The sequence below is a fragment of the Anarrhichthys ocellatus genome, unplaced genomic scaffold (assembly GCF_004355925.1).
Source record: "Anarrhichthys ocellatus isolate YVR2014 unplaced genomic scaffold, GSC_Weel_1.0 scaffold14, whole genome shotgun sequence".
Taxonomy (NCBI): domain Eukaryota; kingdom Metazoa; phylum Chordata; class Actinopteri; order Perciformes; family Anarhichadidae; genus Anarrhichthys; species Anarrhichthys ocellatus.
Window position 1 is genome coordinate 3,313,887 of NW_022280044.1, and position 17,278 is coordinate 3,331,164.

Below are 17,278 nucleotides of genomic sequence, written 5' to 3' on the forward strand. Positions count from 1 at the left end.
TATATATATATATATATATATATATATATATATATATATATATATATTTTATTATTTTCAGTAAATGCACTTCATTGGTTTTCCGTGAAATTTATACACTAAAAGAGTATTTTTGTATGGTTGGAGATGCACATTTGGTATTTGGTGTACGTCACACATTTTATTTTTCTTGACCCAGTTCCGTATAGTTTTATTGTGGCACCGACCTCGTTGGTCTCCTAGTCAGAAGTCTGATTGTGTTCAGAGAGCCTCTGCACTGCTTGGATTGTGTTTATGTTTGCAGGGTTTGGATGTGTTCATTTGGAAAAAAATAAAAAGTTGAAGTATGTTATCATTTAAGCTTGTGAAGGTCTTGGGGTTTCTTTGCATCAATATGAACAGTAGTTCTGTATTTTTAGGGACATAAACTGGTTTGGTGGTGATATTTGAGCGTGGAGCTTTCGGCGTGCCCTCTGCCACTCCCAGTCTCCATAAGCCTGTCAGCAGGCTGCTGGTGTGCAGTCAGGGTTGGATTCCCTGTCTTCCCTGGCAACAAGCCCATCATCTCTTGGTCACGGAGCGTTTTGTTTTTGTCACAGGCTGGTGGTGTGACAGCTCCCCAGGGTGTCCCGTCCAGCCCGTGACCACCCATCAGCCCCACCCACCTAAACCCCAGTCAGACGATTCTGAATTATGGATAAGTCTGGATAGCTACTTATGAAATATGAATTCTCCAAAGGAGACCTTTGAAAAACACAAACACCCATAACCTTGATGGGAGACCCACATCCTCGTGTGATGAACACTGAACCAAAAACTTACCAATTTGACTATCGAGGCAAAACATATATATCTGAAAACAGTGCAAGCAGCTTATCTCTTTAGGTACTTTGTGCATTTCTGAGCATCTTCCTATACTTTTCTAAGTCATTTACCATCACTGAGGTAGTTTTACCATTTTAAAGCCAACAATAGGATTCATATTGTTTCCCAAAGTGTTTCAGAGTGTCAAACCTGGAGAGCAGCGGGTGAGAAACAACTGGGAGGAGAGAGGGTGAGTGTAAAGCGCCCTCTATTTCCCTCTCATCATCATCATCCTCCTCCTCACACACGCTGGTGACGGAGAGGTGGGACGGAGTGTTTATCATGAGCCGCCCGTGAGATTCAGCAGCAGTAGTTTCTAAATGGAGGATTGGTGTTTTGTTCCCATTGGATCGCAGCACCTGACCAGATGTGTGTCTCGTTCCAGCAGCCGTGACGGGGACAGACAGTGAAGACGTTAAAGAGAGGGGGGACGCACAGAGACGGTCTCAAGTGAGAGGGAGCTTTCCAACCGGTACACACTTCGCGCGAACCGGGAACGACTTGATTGGTGAGTGTAACTCTTGACCAAAAAGAAGAAATCTACACATTTACTTACGGAAATAATTTTGCTAATGTGTGATTATTTGGCAACATGAGTGACCGGAACTAAATTTAATGTTTCCATATAACATGTTTTATCTCTTATTGGGCCATGTGAGTGTCCTCACTGTGGAATGTTAGATATCACAGCTTTGGGGGGGGGAAACAACTTAAAAAAGAAAGCGAAGTGCGTATATGTCCTCCTAAAATAAAGGTCAGGTCAGGAGTTATAGAGAAGTGTCAGGAAACCTTTCACAATAAAACACTTGTGACGGAGAGACATCCTCTTGGTTTAGACGTTCAGCCAGTCGTTTGATTTGTGTGATGTCGTGTGCCATTTGTTATCCGCGGCGGAACGAAATGAATAAGCCCTCTGCTCGCTGTCACAGGTTGCGGTGAACTCAAGATATGCGTGACGGAGTAAATGTGTCGAGCGCAGATGGACGAGGGGGGATGGAGCGTGTGTGCGCGTGCGCGCGTGTGTGTGTGTGTGTGTGTCAGAACGAGAAAGGTTTGGTGCGTAAGCGACCTGCCATGTATCATTTCCCGTTCACTAAACTGCAGGCGTTAACGGGCAGCACCGTGCAGCCACGTGTTGTGAGACTGTGCGCGAGTACGGAGAGAGAGAGGCTGAGGTTGAACGCACCGAAGAGGGGAAAACCAGAAACTTGTAATTTCAAGCTACACTGCACCCACAAAATGCAAGGGACATCAATTAGTTACATGGTTATGTATGGGTGCCCAACATATAGCTTGGGAATCTATTTGGAAGCACTTGAAAAAGCACTCATTAGCGGTGAGTGACATCCCGTTTATTATACAGGCCACATTCTATAAGTTGTTACTCCTCAGACTAAATGTCTAAAATATTAAATGATGGATTCCAGTACCTGAAGAGCCACCCTCTGGGTTTAGTAAATTGATGCCCCAGTCCAAGCAGTCTTCATTTGTTGATAAACTGTTCTTTTTAGAGTAAAATAGGCTGTGCAATGAGCTGAGCAACATACCAATACATCAATGTCATAATTTGTTTTTATCCTCCCCATGCAGCCTCATTAAAACACCGTTTGAGGTGACTACTTTGTTGCTCGTGGGAATCACACCTCCCTCCAGGCAACCTGACATGCTCCCAGTCGGCTCTCCGTCTGTCTTCCTCGCTCTATCTGTCTGTCTCTGTCGCCCTCCTCCTCTCCCTCCTCCTCATTCTGTTCTTGGTGTCCTTCTCCCCCCCCCAAACCGCATCCTAGAAACTGGAGTGGAGCTCCAACCCAGTGGGAGGGAAGCCCACTCCCCAGGACTCAGTCTGTCACCTCTAATTTTGAAACGCAGTGAAGCACTTCCAATATAAAACAATAATGATGAATTAATAATAACTCAATGGTTTCATTGACAGAGCTATGTGTTATTGATGTCAGACAATCGCCCAACTATAAAAAGTGGTATAATTTAGAGTCAAACTGCTGATAGGCCTTAAAAATGTATTTTGCATAGACAGTGTATTCACAAGCAGTACAAATTATGGCTTCGAAGCAGGCCCATAAAGTCCTATAGTAAAGCAGACTGTAAGCCAGTAAAGAGAGTTTTATTTGCTGATGTTTGCTATAAATCAGTTTAGTGCATCGGGTGAGAAATGGAACACAACCAGCAACGATTGTATATTATAAGCAGCAAAACAAACCTTACCCTCTTCCTCAGGTGGCATGCAGTAGGTGTAGCCAACAATGATGTCGCCGCTCACTCAAGACCCTGAAATAGTAAAATATCTATAACCTTTCTTCAACTCATCTGTTTGTGGAAATCACACTGGTTACGGTCTTGCTGAAAAAAGCCCAGTGAGAGAATCCCACCTAATAAACCTATTTACTCTAACCTCCACTCATGTGACACTTTGCTGAATGTCACATGACTTCTTTCATTGGCCCCCCCTATTGTTAATGCTAATGCAGATTTGTTAAGAACATAATTCATAGGAGGCAGTGGTTTGGAGACGCATATGTAAAGAGCAGCGTAGCATTTCCTCTGCTGAGCTCACCATTATGGGGATGCTTCAAAGTGCATTACCACACTTCTACCGTGACCACAGAAGATACTGATTGGCTGGCAGATAAAAATATTATATTGGGACTAGCTATACCGTTAAATCGGCCAGTATATTGGCCTATTATTGGCTTACTGCAGATTTTAAATATGGGTGTATACAGCGGCTTATACATAACAAGACATTGCAGTACAGAAAAATTGAGATATGTTTTAGGTCATTTAGAAACCGTGTCATTATTGCTTGCTTATTTCTCATCATAACAGCTGTTGCTACCTGTAGCTAGTCAGTGTAGTAGTAGATTATGATAAGTGGGTTTAAATATATATTCATCATATACAGCACATTATAGATATGAAAACTATTTCTAGGACAATAGAGTTTTCAGACAGAAGAGACTAAAAATGTGAATTGTAGCCCACACATAGTTACTGTTAATTTCCCCAAGCCTGTGCGTGTCTGCAAGTCTCCCTCTGCAGCGGATGAATGCTGCCCCTTGGAAAGAAGACCCCCACCCCCACGAGTGGCGCGGGAGGTAGCAGCAGTGGCAAAGCGCAGACGGATTATGCTCTTGCGTAAATCCGCTGTCATTTCAAAACGCTCGGTTACAAGAGATTCTCTAATGAGAAGCCCTCTGCTTCTCCCTGTCTATCTTCCTCTTCACTCCATTCTCTCTCTCGTTTCTTTTATCCGTCTCTCTCCCTCCCGTCTCTCTCCCCGTTAAATTGATGTTTTTGCTGTCAAGGCCTTTTTCTGTCTGTGTGTTTGTGTCAGGGCAAGTGAGAGATTCTGTTTGAAGTCAACATATAGAGAAAAAGGTCTCGTGTGTTGCGAAAAAAGGCCTTGAGTCTCGAAGGCACCGGAGTCTATCCGGTACTACAACCACCTTTGTTGTGTATTCTGTGTTGAGTCCAATTACAGAGATCTGTTTCTAAACCGAGCAGACAGAGTTCAGCGTTTAAACTGAGGCCTTTTCTTTCAAAACAGAACCGTCAGCGTACAGTATTAAGGATGATGAGATGTTGGATCAAACAGTGGAGCTGTAGGCTAAGACCAAGACTAAAAACCAATCAGGTTTTATTTGAGAGCAATAAAAACACCTGCTACTGGCAAAATAGTAAGCGAGTTATTTAAAATTGTTTTGATTTTTTTTTTAGCACTGCATTATGTATAAAGACATTTTTAAAAATTGAGATAATTTGCATTGGGGTAGGGTAGAACGTGTTTTATAATATGAGAGCTGAGAAAGTGGAACGAAGGAAAGACTCGCTGATGCAAATAATTCTCCACAGACATTCCTGTCTTTCCCTATATGCTGCTCTTCACATCCCCATTGTCAAATAGCCATCATCATTATCATCTTTTCCTCCATCCTATGCTCCACCCTTGACCCCCTTTTTGCTTAACCAGCCAAAGATTAAGTCAGCTGAACATCCCCACATCAATCGGCCCCTTGTCCTCTTGCAGACAGAGCGTATTAAAGCACAGCCCTGGAGGGAAAATATTTGGGAGTGGATCTGCGTGCTCCAACTTAGTCATAACCCATAACCTAGGCCGGCTGTCTGTCTGGAAACTGTAATAGTTTTAGGCTCGGCAGGGGAGCACTTTGGCTGCGAATTTGTGCCCTCAGACAGAAGGACTGGATAGACAGCGGGGAGGATGGAGAGGGTTGACGGGCCGGGAGTGAGTGTGGAGGGTTATAATGTAACAGTATAATGTAAAGACGGGGAGGATCGAGGAAGGTAGAAATGGACTTTGCGACGGTGATGAATTAAAAGACAGAATCACGAGAGTACAGTTTGGGGAAAGGGATTAAAGAGGCAAGACTGGGGGGGAAGTTGAGGGAATACAATTGGAGAGATGAGAGTGCAAGTAAAAGTCAAGATTAACTGATCATGAAATAGGGAAGGTTGGGAGTTGGACGGAAAAAAAAAGAGAGAATGACAGAACTGACTTGATTACTGTCGGACTAATCAAGGCCATTGTACCGGTAGAAAGAAGGGAGCTGTCCTAATCAAGGATGGCGGACAGAAGCAGAGCAGAGGCCGAAGACAAAGAGGTGATTAAGGCATGGGTCATACAAGAGCAGGGAATTGAGTGATGACACATTGAAGAGCTAATGGTGTGAGAGTTTAAGAGGGGGGGGCAGACAGGTCAAGAGGAGAGAGGAGGAGGAGGGTGGTGGAAGGAATTATCTTAGATAACCTCTTTGTCTTCGGCCTCTGCTCTGCTTCTGTCCGCCATCCTTGATTAGGACGCAGTATTGAAAGAATAATGACTCTTAATTGCTTGTTCTTTGCAACATTTAAAAAGACAGAATGTACTGTCTCAAGACAGATGAGGTATGAAAATGTATCGTAGATGCTGCCCTTTGTAACCTTTCGAAATGCACGAAACATGCAATCAAAGCTGTAAGTCACCAAACGTACACACACACACACACACACGCACTTACACACCAGGCTTAATGTCTGTCTGTTAGGATCGTTAGCCGAGTTAATGTCTGTGCACTTGGCCCAATGGGAGTTACAGTACTGTGGCATTCTCCATGCTCCCTAAACAGATCCAGAGATGCAGATATAGACCTGCCTCCGGGGAAGACATAGGCACACACACTCGCACTAACAGACATGCAGATGCGCACCTCACTGCGTGGCTCTTACAAGCCGTGACAGACGGGGATATTAGGCGCAAGTGTGGTGATGGTTTGAGGGTGCCGACGCTGTCACATCTGATTAGCTTGACAATATTTCGCCCTTTTTTTTCTCTTGTCCTTTACCCCTCCTCCTCTCCTTTCTACCCTCCACCCATTTGTCATTCCAACCCAACTAATATGTCTCCAAAACCACCGCTCCACTTCTTGTTTTTCTTTCTATGCAGCTCAAATATTTGGGTGTAAATTGCCTGTTGAAATTCAGGAGGAAGGAAATTTCAAGGACTCTCCAAATTGTGTTTTCAATCAGCTACCCTTGAGGTTTACCTACCGGTCCTTACACAGTCTGAACAATAGTCTTACAATAACATAGATTTCTTTGGGCTTCAAGGCCACCCTTGGATCAACATATAAATGGGTTAGCAGTAAAACATGTTTAGTGTCTCTCCGCTCCTCTCCCCGTCTATCTAGTCTCATGTCGCTTTGCTTGACAGGGCAGGAAATCAGTCTCATTTCTGCTTTAATTTGTTCTGATCAAACATGTCGCTCCCAATCAGCCCTATTTGATTAGGAGATGCCCGTATCACAGCCCACCAAGCAGGTAATGGCTGACACTTTCATATTTCAGTTTTATTGCAGCATGTGTGTGTGTGTGTGTGTGTGTGTGTGTGAGAGAGAGAGTTAGATACACACATTATTTCCCACAGCTTGAGTTTGCACGTGAGCAATAACATTCAGACCTGTGTGTGATTATCACACACACACTATTGGAAGTGTTAATGTGTTGTGTATATTTAGAAACTATCAATTTCATCGTCTGCCACTCGAGTCTTTGTTAGCACCCTCCTCTGTTTTTGTCTTTTCATCTCAAATCTTTTTTCCTCTCCTCTCCTCTTCCCTCCTCTCTTCTCTTCTCTTCTCCTCTCCTCTCCTCTTCCCTCCTCTCTTCTCTTCTCTTCCCTCTTCTCTTCTCCTCTCTTCTCTTCTCTTCTCTTCTCCTCTTCCCTCCTCTCTTCTCTTCTCTTCCCTCCTCTCTTCTCCTCTCTTCTCTTCTCTTCTCCTCTCCTCTCCTCTCCTCTTCCCTCCTCTCTTCTCCTCTCTTCTCTTCTCTCCTCTCCCCTCCCCTCCTCTCTCACAGAGACATGGGGTGTAGGCTTCCTAAGTTGCGGAAGGCAGAAGAGAGGCGAAGCCCGGGCAATATATACTCCACCCTTCGACGGCCACAGGTGGAGACTAAAGTGGGCGTGGCATACACCTACCACTTCCTGGATTTCCTGTTGGGGAAAGAAGGTATGGATAAGATTATCCATGTAATGTCAATCCTTTCTGTATAACTGTTCTCCTGTGAGCATTTAAAAGGGTGCATTTCCCCATTTATGTGCAGTTTTTGCTTTGTCCTTTTTGGGCTGGGCTCTTGAAACCCAGTGAGACGTGAACTTAATGTTTTATCATATTCCCTCCATGTCTCAGATGATTGATGATAACACGGATGATCTTGGCAAAGTGAAACCAAAGCCGTCCTGGCAAATTAATTAACAATTAAACAAATATTGTAGCATCCATATCTTATATGCTGTTATTATGCAAAAGAATCCCACAATGCAGTGCTCCTAAGATGACAAAATGATGATGATTCATTGGCGTCTGAAACCCGTCACAGTGCAGTACCTTCCTGATGTTTTGTTATGTACTGCAGTGAACAGTGAATGAGTGAGCGATAGAGGAGGCGATTTCAGAAACAGCTCAAATGAAAAGCAACAAATTGCAGCAGAGCTGATTCACATTTTCCCCAGTTCCACTCTAGCTCCGAGGAATGTGTCTTCACATTTGGCCGTAATTCAAAGGAATTGTTTTCACTGAGCACCTTGTTCTTTTTTGAAGTGTGGTTGTCCACTTCAGTTTTCGTGTTAAGCTCTGCGTCGTCATCCTGAACTCCGAGTGTTTGTGTGTTCCACTCATAAAATAGCCACAGTTGCTGTTCCAACTTTAACCAGTTAAAATTAAATGTTTAGGTCAGCAACTCTGCGGAACTGTGTGTGTGTGTGTGTTTTTCATACCGTAAGTATCTTGAGGGCAAAAAGTGGCTTATAAGCTGAAGTTGTGTCTTTGTGCGGCTCCTGTTGCAGAGAGTTCAAAGACTTCTCCAAATCTCCGACTCAGCTATATTGTGCACGCTAAAGCCATGCCCTCCAACTTCCCCCTGCCTCTCCCATCGCACAATGACAACACACTAAACCTGATGTGTGTTACTTTGAACCGTGTGTGTGTTTTTGTGAATATGGAAAATAATGTGTCTGATATCATGTGGGTGGGTGTGTGTTTGTTTGTGTGTGCGTGTGCGTGCATGCTTGCGGCGTCTTGAGAATGTTTGATGAGAATCCTCCAGAGGCATCTCGTTTCTAAAAATACCAATTCTACTATTGTGTTGGTGTGGACTGTGAAGAGATAGAAGGGGAGGGACGGAGCGAGGGAGAAGAGAGGCGAGGAGGAGAAACAGATAGTGTTAAAGCGGATTAAAAAAAAAAATCACCCATTTTCCCTCATGGCTTAATGTTGCTACAAGTCTACTCTGTGCTCTCCATCACCCGACGAGCTGAAGCAGGTGCAAGTAGCTCACTGAAGTCCTTTATTTTGTAGAGGAGTTTCCAAATGCACCAGTGTAACAGAAGACAGCAGGCAGAATGCCACAGCCAAGTGGCAATGGTCTGCTTGCCAGTCGGCTTCATTTTCTGCCAGCCCTATTATGTTTGGCAAATTGGTGAGGCTGTAGTGTTGGCTGAGAGAGATCTGGCAACTCGAAATGGTGCTGGTGACCAAAACAGACAATAGACATGAGGATTGCTCGTCTTTCCCTTTGCTAAAGGCAGGAGCAGATCAATTGTCTAATCGCACGGGCAGCAGCGGCACACACACACATACTGTAGATAGAGAAAGACCACACACACACACACACACACACACACACAGCGATGGCGGCTCATTCACGATCACATAAAACACTTAGCTCTTAGTCAACAGAGTTAGTGTTATCTTTCAACCGACAGGCAGGTCATTTATATGGTAAAACTCACTGACGCCACCTGAGCTGCTTAAGATGGGTATACTCTATTTTAGGATAAACACAGCTACTGTGAATTGATTGTGTGTGTTCGTATGTGTGTGTAAGTGGGTGGGTGTATGCCTCTCTCTCTCTCTCTCTCTCTCTCTCTCTCTCTCTCTCTCTCTCGCTCTCGCTCTCCATTTGTGATCGAGAGACCAAGAGAAGTGAAGGATTCCTGAAGGATTATCTGATTGTTTGTGGAGATTGAGAGACCTCATTCCCAGCAAAGGGATTTATTTGTATTTGTGTGTGTGTCCGTGTGTCCATGTGTCCGTGTGTGTGTGTGTGTGTGTGTGTGTGTGTGTGTGTGTGTGTGTGTGTGTGTGTGTGTGTGTGTGTGTGTGTGTGTGTGTAGGAGACAGATAGCAGAATCTGTATGTCAGTCCATGACATTGAGGAAACCCACGGTCAAATCCATGCTTTAATTCAATTTGGCTTCCATTAGCGATATTATTTCCCTGCCAGCGTGACTTGACGACTCCTACACAGTAATGAAAAACAAATATATTTTTCCCGGTGCCCCTCTGAGATATGTGAGACTAGGTGGCTGTTTATTAAACTCAGTTGTGTTCTCAGGAAGAGGAGCTTAATGTTGAGAATGAAGAGGAGTCCAGTGTGGTTTGTAACCATGTGACCTTTGACTTGCGAGAAATGAAACCAGAAACGGTGTCGCTGATAATAAAGCATCAGCCTTCGTTTTATGAGCGCTGCTCTAACTGCAGCAGTGCTTTAGCTGAAAGATATTTCCGTGTGACTAAGCCCAACTTACTGACTCTGGGTCAGAGCGACCCTGTGGTGAATACGGGGAGGATGAGAAAAAATATGTTCGATATTTCTGGCATTTGGCCTTCGCTTCTCACATGGACCATTTATTTGATTTTCAGCTCCAAACCAATGTCTTATTCCAAAGAATTGTCTAATTAGTCTCTAATCACCAATCTGCTGCATCGTGACACCTTTACAGTAAGTTCCATGATCTTCATCATTCCCATTTTAAAACTAATTGGTTACCTTGACATGAATGTAGAGAAGTGTAACAGCCAGGTGTGACATTTTAACCCTCCTTTGTGCCGCGAAGCTGTGCGCCGATAATGAGCAGAAGAAACGCAGGAGGCCGATAGCATGAACGGAAAAGGGGTAGAGCAAAGTAGAAGGGAGGGAAAATAAAGTCACGGAGTTGTAACAGAAGGTGAAAGAACGAACGGTGCATGAAACCCAGAGATACCAGCGAGCGTTAGTCAGGTCTGGAGCGAGGAGCGAAGCGGAGTGTCTCGAGAGCGAGGAGGTGTGAGAACGAGCGAGCGGGAGTCAGGAGTCGTGAGGATGTGTGAGGAAGTAAGTTAGGTGTGATGCTGCGTGACTAACGCTGGTCTCTGCAGCAGACAGCGAGGAGGTGAACGCCGCTGATGACTTTCTGCCGCCCTGCAGAGACGGAGACCCACTCGGCTCATTAAAACTTACAACATGTGCCTAATGCTCAGCAGTGTGTGTGTGTGTGTGTGGGCATGTGTGTGTTTGCGTGGCTGTTTGCTACTGTATACCTGTGGGAAAAGGTTATTGTGACTGGAGGTGTACAGTACAGTCTGTGCTCATGTGTATCAACACTCGAATGCTCTTCTAAATAGCTCCTCTGCTGACAAAGACCGATATACTTTCCCTCTGCCTTATGTGGTTAATCTTTGCTCTCAGAATCTGTGTGAAGTATTTGGCTCAGAGAGCAGGCGAAGCACACATCCATCAGTTTGCGAGATCTTTGCTGCCTGACACACTTTTCCAGGCATACTCATTTTTTTTTTCTCTGAAAAATTGTTGAAACTGTTGATCTGACTTCAAACCATTTTTCTTGATAATTCCTATACGCAGTTTCAGTCTTATTGGCTTGAGAGAAAAGCAAAGATGGCAGAGAGATTCGCAGCATCACACGTTCATGGTACTGTATGCGCCTGAAGTGCCACACTGCTTGTACTGTACTTGCAAGCCAGTCTTGTCAGACATATCCTGTGAAGCGGGCCTTCTGATCAGACCCCATTTTGACAAAGCTCAGACGCTGACCAACAACCCGTGGGTGCATTCCCAAAAGCAGTGGGGAGCTCCTGGCTCCAGGAAGCTGGTTATTTTATAGTCACTGTTTTGGCACATATCCTCGCCTAAAAAACTCTGCAAGTCATTAGAAGGCTATTTAAATCAATGTGAACCTCCAGCAAGCATAGGGATAAGCCTCTAGGATGGCTGTGAGTAATCCCCATGCATCACCTAGCAGGCTTAGTGCAAAAACTCTTTCTTTCTTCACAGGCGAAAAGAAAGATGGCCCATGCACGCTGACTGAGATCAGAAATTCTGGGATTTTGTACAAGGAATTAATAAGTCCTTTCAAGCGGCTGCAGGAAGGGGATGACTCTCACACCCCGAATGCAGCTTGTGAAATCCAGGGTCAAAAGTGAGGCGTCGCTCACGACACACGCGACGGCTGCCATGTGGTCAAAGCTCCGGGTGGAGACGGAAATAGTAGAGGAGGGATCAGCAGCCTAACAGCCGCTCGGCAGCGTCTTGTGTCCGTTAAACAATGCGCCCTTGGGTGTCTGAATCTCCCTTTCGAACACGCATGTTCCCACTCATGTCCTCTCTCTCTCACACACACACAGGCCAACTTCCACTTCTTCTTAACTTCTCCGACCCTCAAAGTCACAAAAACTCATCCCACATCTCCAACTCCCTTAAACATGCATGCATTTTGCACATAACACTCCCTGCCCTCACTAGCTGCCACTATAAAACTCCACCTGGCATTTCTGCCCCAGAGCTGTTCCCATGTTCCCATTCTGAGGCGGAATTTGCAGCCTCCCTTTAAATCCCACTGTGGCAGACAGTATAAATGAAGTCGCTTTCCAGCCCAAAGCACTGCATAACACCCTAATAACTTCTGTATGCCTTGCCTGAATTAGCTGCGATGCCTTGCCCGCGTCTTGTCGGTGGCTGAGTGCCAGCCGTGCACAGCTAATGACGGCTAATGACTGTTTACGGTGACAGGATCGTTGTTATCCACCCCACCCCAGTCTCCAGTTGTTATTATTATCACTATCATCAGTGTACTGCTTTTGATAAGTCCCCACAGACACCCGTTTAAGTGTTTGCTTGATGAAAGTCCCTCCTGGTTCCAGGCTGTTGTGCCAAGATGATGTGATGGTTGGATTTTCTCAGGGAGTTTTTTTTTTTCTCCTCCCATTGTTTCACTGAGATGGGAATGTGCATTCATATGCATGTGTCCCTTGCATGCTGGCCAGCTTCTCTCATGTGTGTGTATGTGTGAACACGCCAGATGATGGAGAACAAATTGAAAATGAGATGGCTTGCACATCTTCTTTTTTTTTTTTTTTTCTGTGTGAGTGTGTGTTGTTTGTGTGTTTGTGTGGGTCTAGTTAATTTATTCAGGTTATTTTCTCTGCTCCAGACCAATGCAAATGAGATTGAATGAGAGAGGATGACAAGCATTCAGGTACAAACAAACCTCATTTCTCTCTCTCTCTCTCTCTCTCTCTCTCTCTCTCTCTCTCTCTCTCTGCTAACTGCCTCTCTCTTTCTGTGTCTCCCTTTTCTTCACTTCTCTCTCATCTCATTTTCCACGCTCCTCTCTCTCTCTCTCTCTCTCACACACCTGGCTTCACTCAGCGATACAGAAACACGCAGCCATCCATGCACGTGTCCCCTTAAAAGCCCATGAAAAGAGCTGGAGCGTCACTACAATGCACCGACCCTGAGAGGGCGGTCCACGCAAACATTGCGCTCTCCCTTTGCGGATTTGCCGTGACAGTTTGCTCCCATTCGATAAGCTCCTCCAACCATTTTTCCACTGAAGTAAAGGTTTTATTTTTCTCCATTGTGTTATAAGGAGAACCGGCTCTGTGTTAGCGATTGCTGCTAATACCACACAGCCAAGCAGGCAATGTGATAGCATTGTCTTTACAACCTTTTGGTGTGTGTGTGTATGTGTGTGTGCATTTTTGACTGTATTCAACTCTCTGTTAGTGCAAGCAAAAATGTGTTAGTCTGTGTCTGTGATATGGATGAGTGTGTGTTTCAAAAAGCGCACTTTCCAGCATGCATTTGCATGTATCTCTTTGCATGTGTGTTTTCCAAAAGGCCAGACTGCCGGTGACAGTGAGGCTAATAGTTCTGGTGTAATTAGTTTCAGATTTAGCGTGAAGATGCCATGTGTTGTTGTTCAGCGGGAATTATCATAATAGAACATGCTCTGTCTTTGTTTCTTCACACCCTTTTCCCTCTTTTCTCCCCCCCCCCCCCTCTTTTTTTCTTCCCTCTTCCTCATTGTTCCAGCTTTTTTTTTTTTTTCCACTTCTAAATTCCTCTCTAGTATTTTTCTCCTGCCTCTTTTGCAACCTGTCATGTCCATGATTTGACCATTTCCCTCCCCTCTCACCTGTTCCTCCAGAGGTGCCGGTGTCATCGGTGCTTTGTCTCTCCTCGGTCAGAGAGCTACCGGTTCAGGTCCGGGAACTCTACGCGCAGGGTTTCGTCCTGGTCGCCGTCCACCCGTTTGTCCATCCCTGCGGCCCAAGTCACGCCCACATCCAGCGCCAGCTGCACCGGGCCGTGCTGGTCCGAGAGACGCCAAGGTACACAAACAGTTTTCACTCTAAGGATTTATGTAGCAGATTGATTCAAATGACATGATTCATTTGCAGCCAGATTTCGACAGTAGTTAAAAGGGAGCAGCCTTTTGCAACTTCATTGTTTTGACATGGAAGCCAACTGAGACCCATTACCACGAGCAGGATTCTGCACCTCACCTCCTCCTCTTGATGTGAAGTTAATTGCAGATGAGTCAGCCACAAAAAATGTCTAACTTTAGCTCACCATCCCAATTCTTTCCCTTTTGACTATACATGATACTATACTATACTGTTTGACTACACTGCACTCTGTGTATCTCTTCTGTAACCCAGTTATTCTCTGGTGAAAATTAATAATCTTAAATATTTGAGCAGATCATTATTTGCATTCCTCCCTGCTATCAGCTCTGGTACAGCAAGCAAGCTGAGCTTTATTCTCAGCATCTCATCGTGGAAGTTACTGACAGATTTGCTCCAAACAGAAACCATATCCTACATGCAGAGACCTCCATGCAGAGACCTCCTAAGTCCGGTTGGTAGATTCAGTTGTAGCTCCATTCTGATTTGGGTCTTAAATAATGTACATTTTTTCCATTTTTGGCCCAGTTTTGTCTCAGGACACATATCAGGTTTTCAAGAGACAGGAAGTTCTTATAAGTCAGTCATACTTATCTTTCCTCAATTCCTCATAATAGCATTTAGCCATGCAAGCAGCATGTGAGTGATTTACAATACATGAAATGATCCACACTCTCTCCAACATATCTGACATCATCTTGCTGAACTTTAGGATAATTTGGATGAAGAAATATAGGATATGAAGAATTGTATAGAGATGGGGACCCCCTGTGGTCACTCAGACAACCATGGTCACATACCTTCCATACACTTACTCTTTTTAATTAAAATAATTATTTTGCTTAGCCTGCAGTTTTGGGGCATCCTCCTGTGTTCAGTGTACTCTTTGTAATGGGAACTCAAGGAATAGCTTATTGTATACTCACTCACACACAAACATCGAGACACACACACACACACACACACACACACACACACACACCAGTGCACAGGCAGGTGCCGGGCTGCTCCTTTGATGCCCCTCCTGCCAAGTGGTCCTGCTGCTTCCTGGCACCTGTCACCGTGGAGACGGCTGATTGCATCATCAGCGCTCGCCAGAGGGGAACGGCACGCTGAAAGAGAGAAACCATCTCTCCATCCTTTCATCTGCTTTCTTCAGTGATGGCCGCCCCCCCTCTCCCCCCCCCCTCTCCCCTCTCTTTTGTCCTCCTCACCCCCCTCTGTCCCCTTTAACTCCACCTTTTATCTCCCCATCACCGCCATGCCCTTTCATCAAAAACCCTAAAAATGAAAGAAACCAAATCTGACAGATCTACTGTTTCAAATCTATCTGAGAATGTCACTCACGCCTCAGCGCACAAGATATTACCACGGCCTTCCCACTGACCTCAATCCAAATCTGAAGAGGCGTATCTGAATACTCCTTTTATGATCGTGTCTCGCAGTGGGAGCAGAAGGAAATTCAGTCCCTCTCTCTGTCTAATAAGTCTATTGTGATGGTGGTGAATGTGTGCTTCCCTTAAATGGAAAATTCAGACTGTACCAGAACTGACATAATGTTTCTGCTGTGATCATTCTGGGTCAATGAGCATGTCTGCCACAATGTCGTTTAGACTGTAATGTTACTGGGTGATGGAACTGCTCTGGTGATAATGGACAAGAAGCAAACCCAAAGGAAATGTAATGTTGTAACGGTACGATCACGTTTGACATTTTCTGGTTCATAGGAGCAGAATTGAACTGAACTAAATGACATACGATGGATGCTTTGAACTGAATATTTGTTTAAATACTTTCATTTCTCACCCTACAGTTCAGAGAAGAGCCAACTGAGGTGGGCAAGACATCGTCTGGAGACAGATGTATGCGTGGCAGGTCATCAGGCTGCTGACCCAGAGGTGATCCAGAGCTATGTCAAGAGGGTGAGTTCAGTATTTTGCATTCAATCAAACTACACATTATGTCTAGGGGGTAAAACATACTTGAAATGTAATAGGATCTTTGTGCACCGTGTAATGATGAGGTAGAGGGCTTAATATTGCTAGAATAACTTCAAGGAAAGGCCTTTTAGTGAAAACATGCAACTGCAATGAAGGAAACTGACCGCTTCAAGAAAAACACTTTATATCGACACTTCTTATTTGTCTGAGAGTACTAGGGCACCCATCCAACTTTTCTTCCCCAATACCGATTCCTGTACTTGCAGGTATTATTTAACTGCAGGTGCAGCTCTGATACCAGCGCTCTTTTTGTCAGTTTTCTAAGGTAGCGTGAGGCAAAGGGAATGCCGTGGTACTAAAAACAAAATTGCTGTCAGTTGGTGTTGAAGACTGCGAGTTTGAAAATGAAAACAAATCTGGGGGTGTGGTATTAGAAAGAAGTGAGCTTAGCAGACCTCTGTAGCCCGCTCCTCATCTCTGCTTGAGGCTAGTGGCTGAAGGCTACATTAGCCGCTGCTAAAGTAGTACAACACGCCTGAGTTTCCACCATGTCAGTGCATTGCTGGTGATGTAGGTGGCAGGAATGTGTGGAATTAAAAAAACAGACATTTCTTTTTTTTTTTAAGTTGTCTGTAATAATAATAATAATAAGTCAGTGAACACTTCAAAAAAAAAAAGATCTAAATAGAATCCACCCCTCCCTGCTGCTCAGTCTCCGTACTTGTATTTGTATGCCTCTCATGTTGGTGCAACACTGGTGTGACAGTGAAGGGAACATTAAGGGACTTAAAGGGCTACAGGCAACTGCCTTTAATTGCCTGTCTGTGCCATATGGTAACCCTGCCTGTAAAGAAATAGATAAAAATAAATCAGAAAAACACACTAGATTCCCACTAGTTGCTGCTCTTGTGCCACTGCACACACTATCCTGTAACTAGGAAACAGTGATATAGTGAATGGAAGGTCACTGAAGTTATGGTAAACTATAATGAGACTTGACCCTAAGATACCCTGCCAACCACAGCGTCATCACTGGCATTTATCAGCTGTAAAACTCACTTTTAGTCTCTGTGCTCATGAATTCTGCAACAGTCCCACAATGGGAAATGAAAATGTGCTCTATTGAATAGATTTGCATCTGAACACACATGGAGCACAAAGGGAAACCTGATTGGATGGAAATGCACATCACTGAATATAATGTGATAGGCTTCGGGCAGCGTGATATGAATAACCAATCAGATCACAAGCTGCCAGAGAGAGTTCGAGATAAGAACCCAGGAGCGGTACCAGGCAGACAGAGTGACAGCCTGGTTGTGTAGGTGTGTGTGTAAGTGTGTGTTCAGTTTTGATATTCTATACTTCTACTCCTCCAGCACTCGCTATCCCACCCACTCTCAATCTGTCTCCGGACACACTCATCAGATAAACCGGCGTGACTTTGTGTAATTGTGAGTG

General features: G+C 44.6%; 1 protein-coding gene across 2 annotated transcripts in view; it reads left to right on the top strand.

The window, feature by feature from the left end:
* The first annotated feature begins 1,116 nt into the window (after positions 1-1,116).
* The window catches only part of rftn1a (raftlin, lipid raft linker 1a), a 21,197-nt gene continuing 5,035 nt past the window's right edge, over positions 1,117-17,278 (top strand). Inside the window, exons 1-4 of one of the 2 annotated variants that reach the window (XM_031853908.1) lie at positions 1,117-1,351; positions 7,213-7,364; positions 13,622-13,805; positions 15,694-15,802. In XM_031853908.1, coding sequence (XP_031709768.1) covers positions 7,217-7,364; positions 13,622-13,805; positions 15,694-15,802 — 441 coding nt within the window. In that variant the 5' untranslated portion in view covers positions 1,117-1,351; positions 7,213-7,216. Of the gene's footprint in view, positions 1,352-5,676; positions 6,676-7,212; positions 7,365-13,621; positions 13,806-15,693; positions 15,803-17,278 lie in introns of those variants that run through there. The other variant, XM_031853909.1, reaches the window with a different exon arrangement.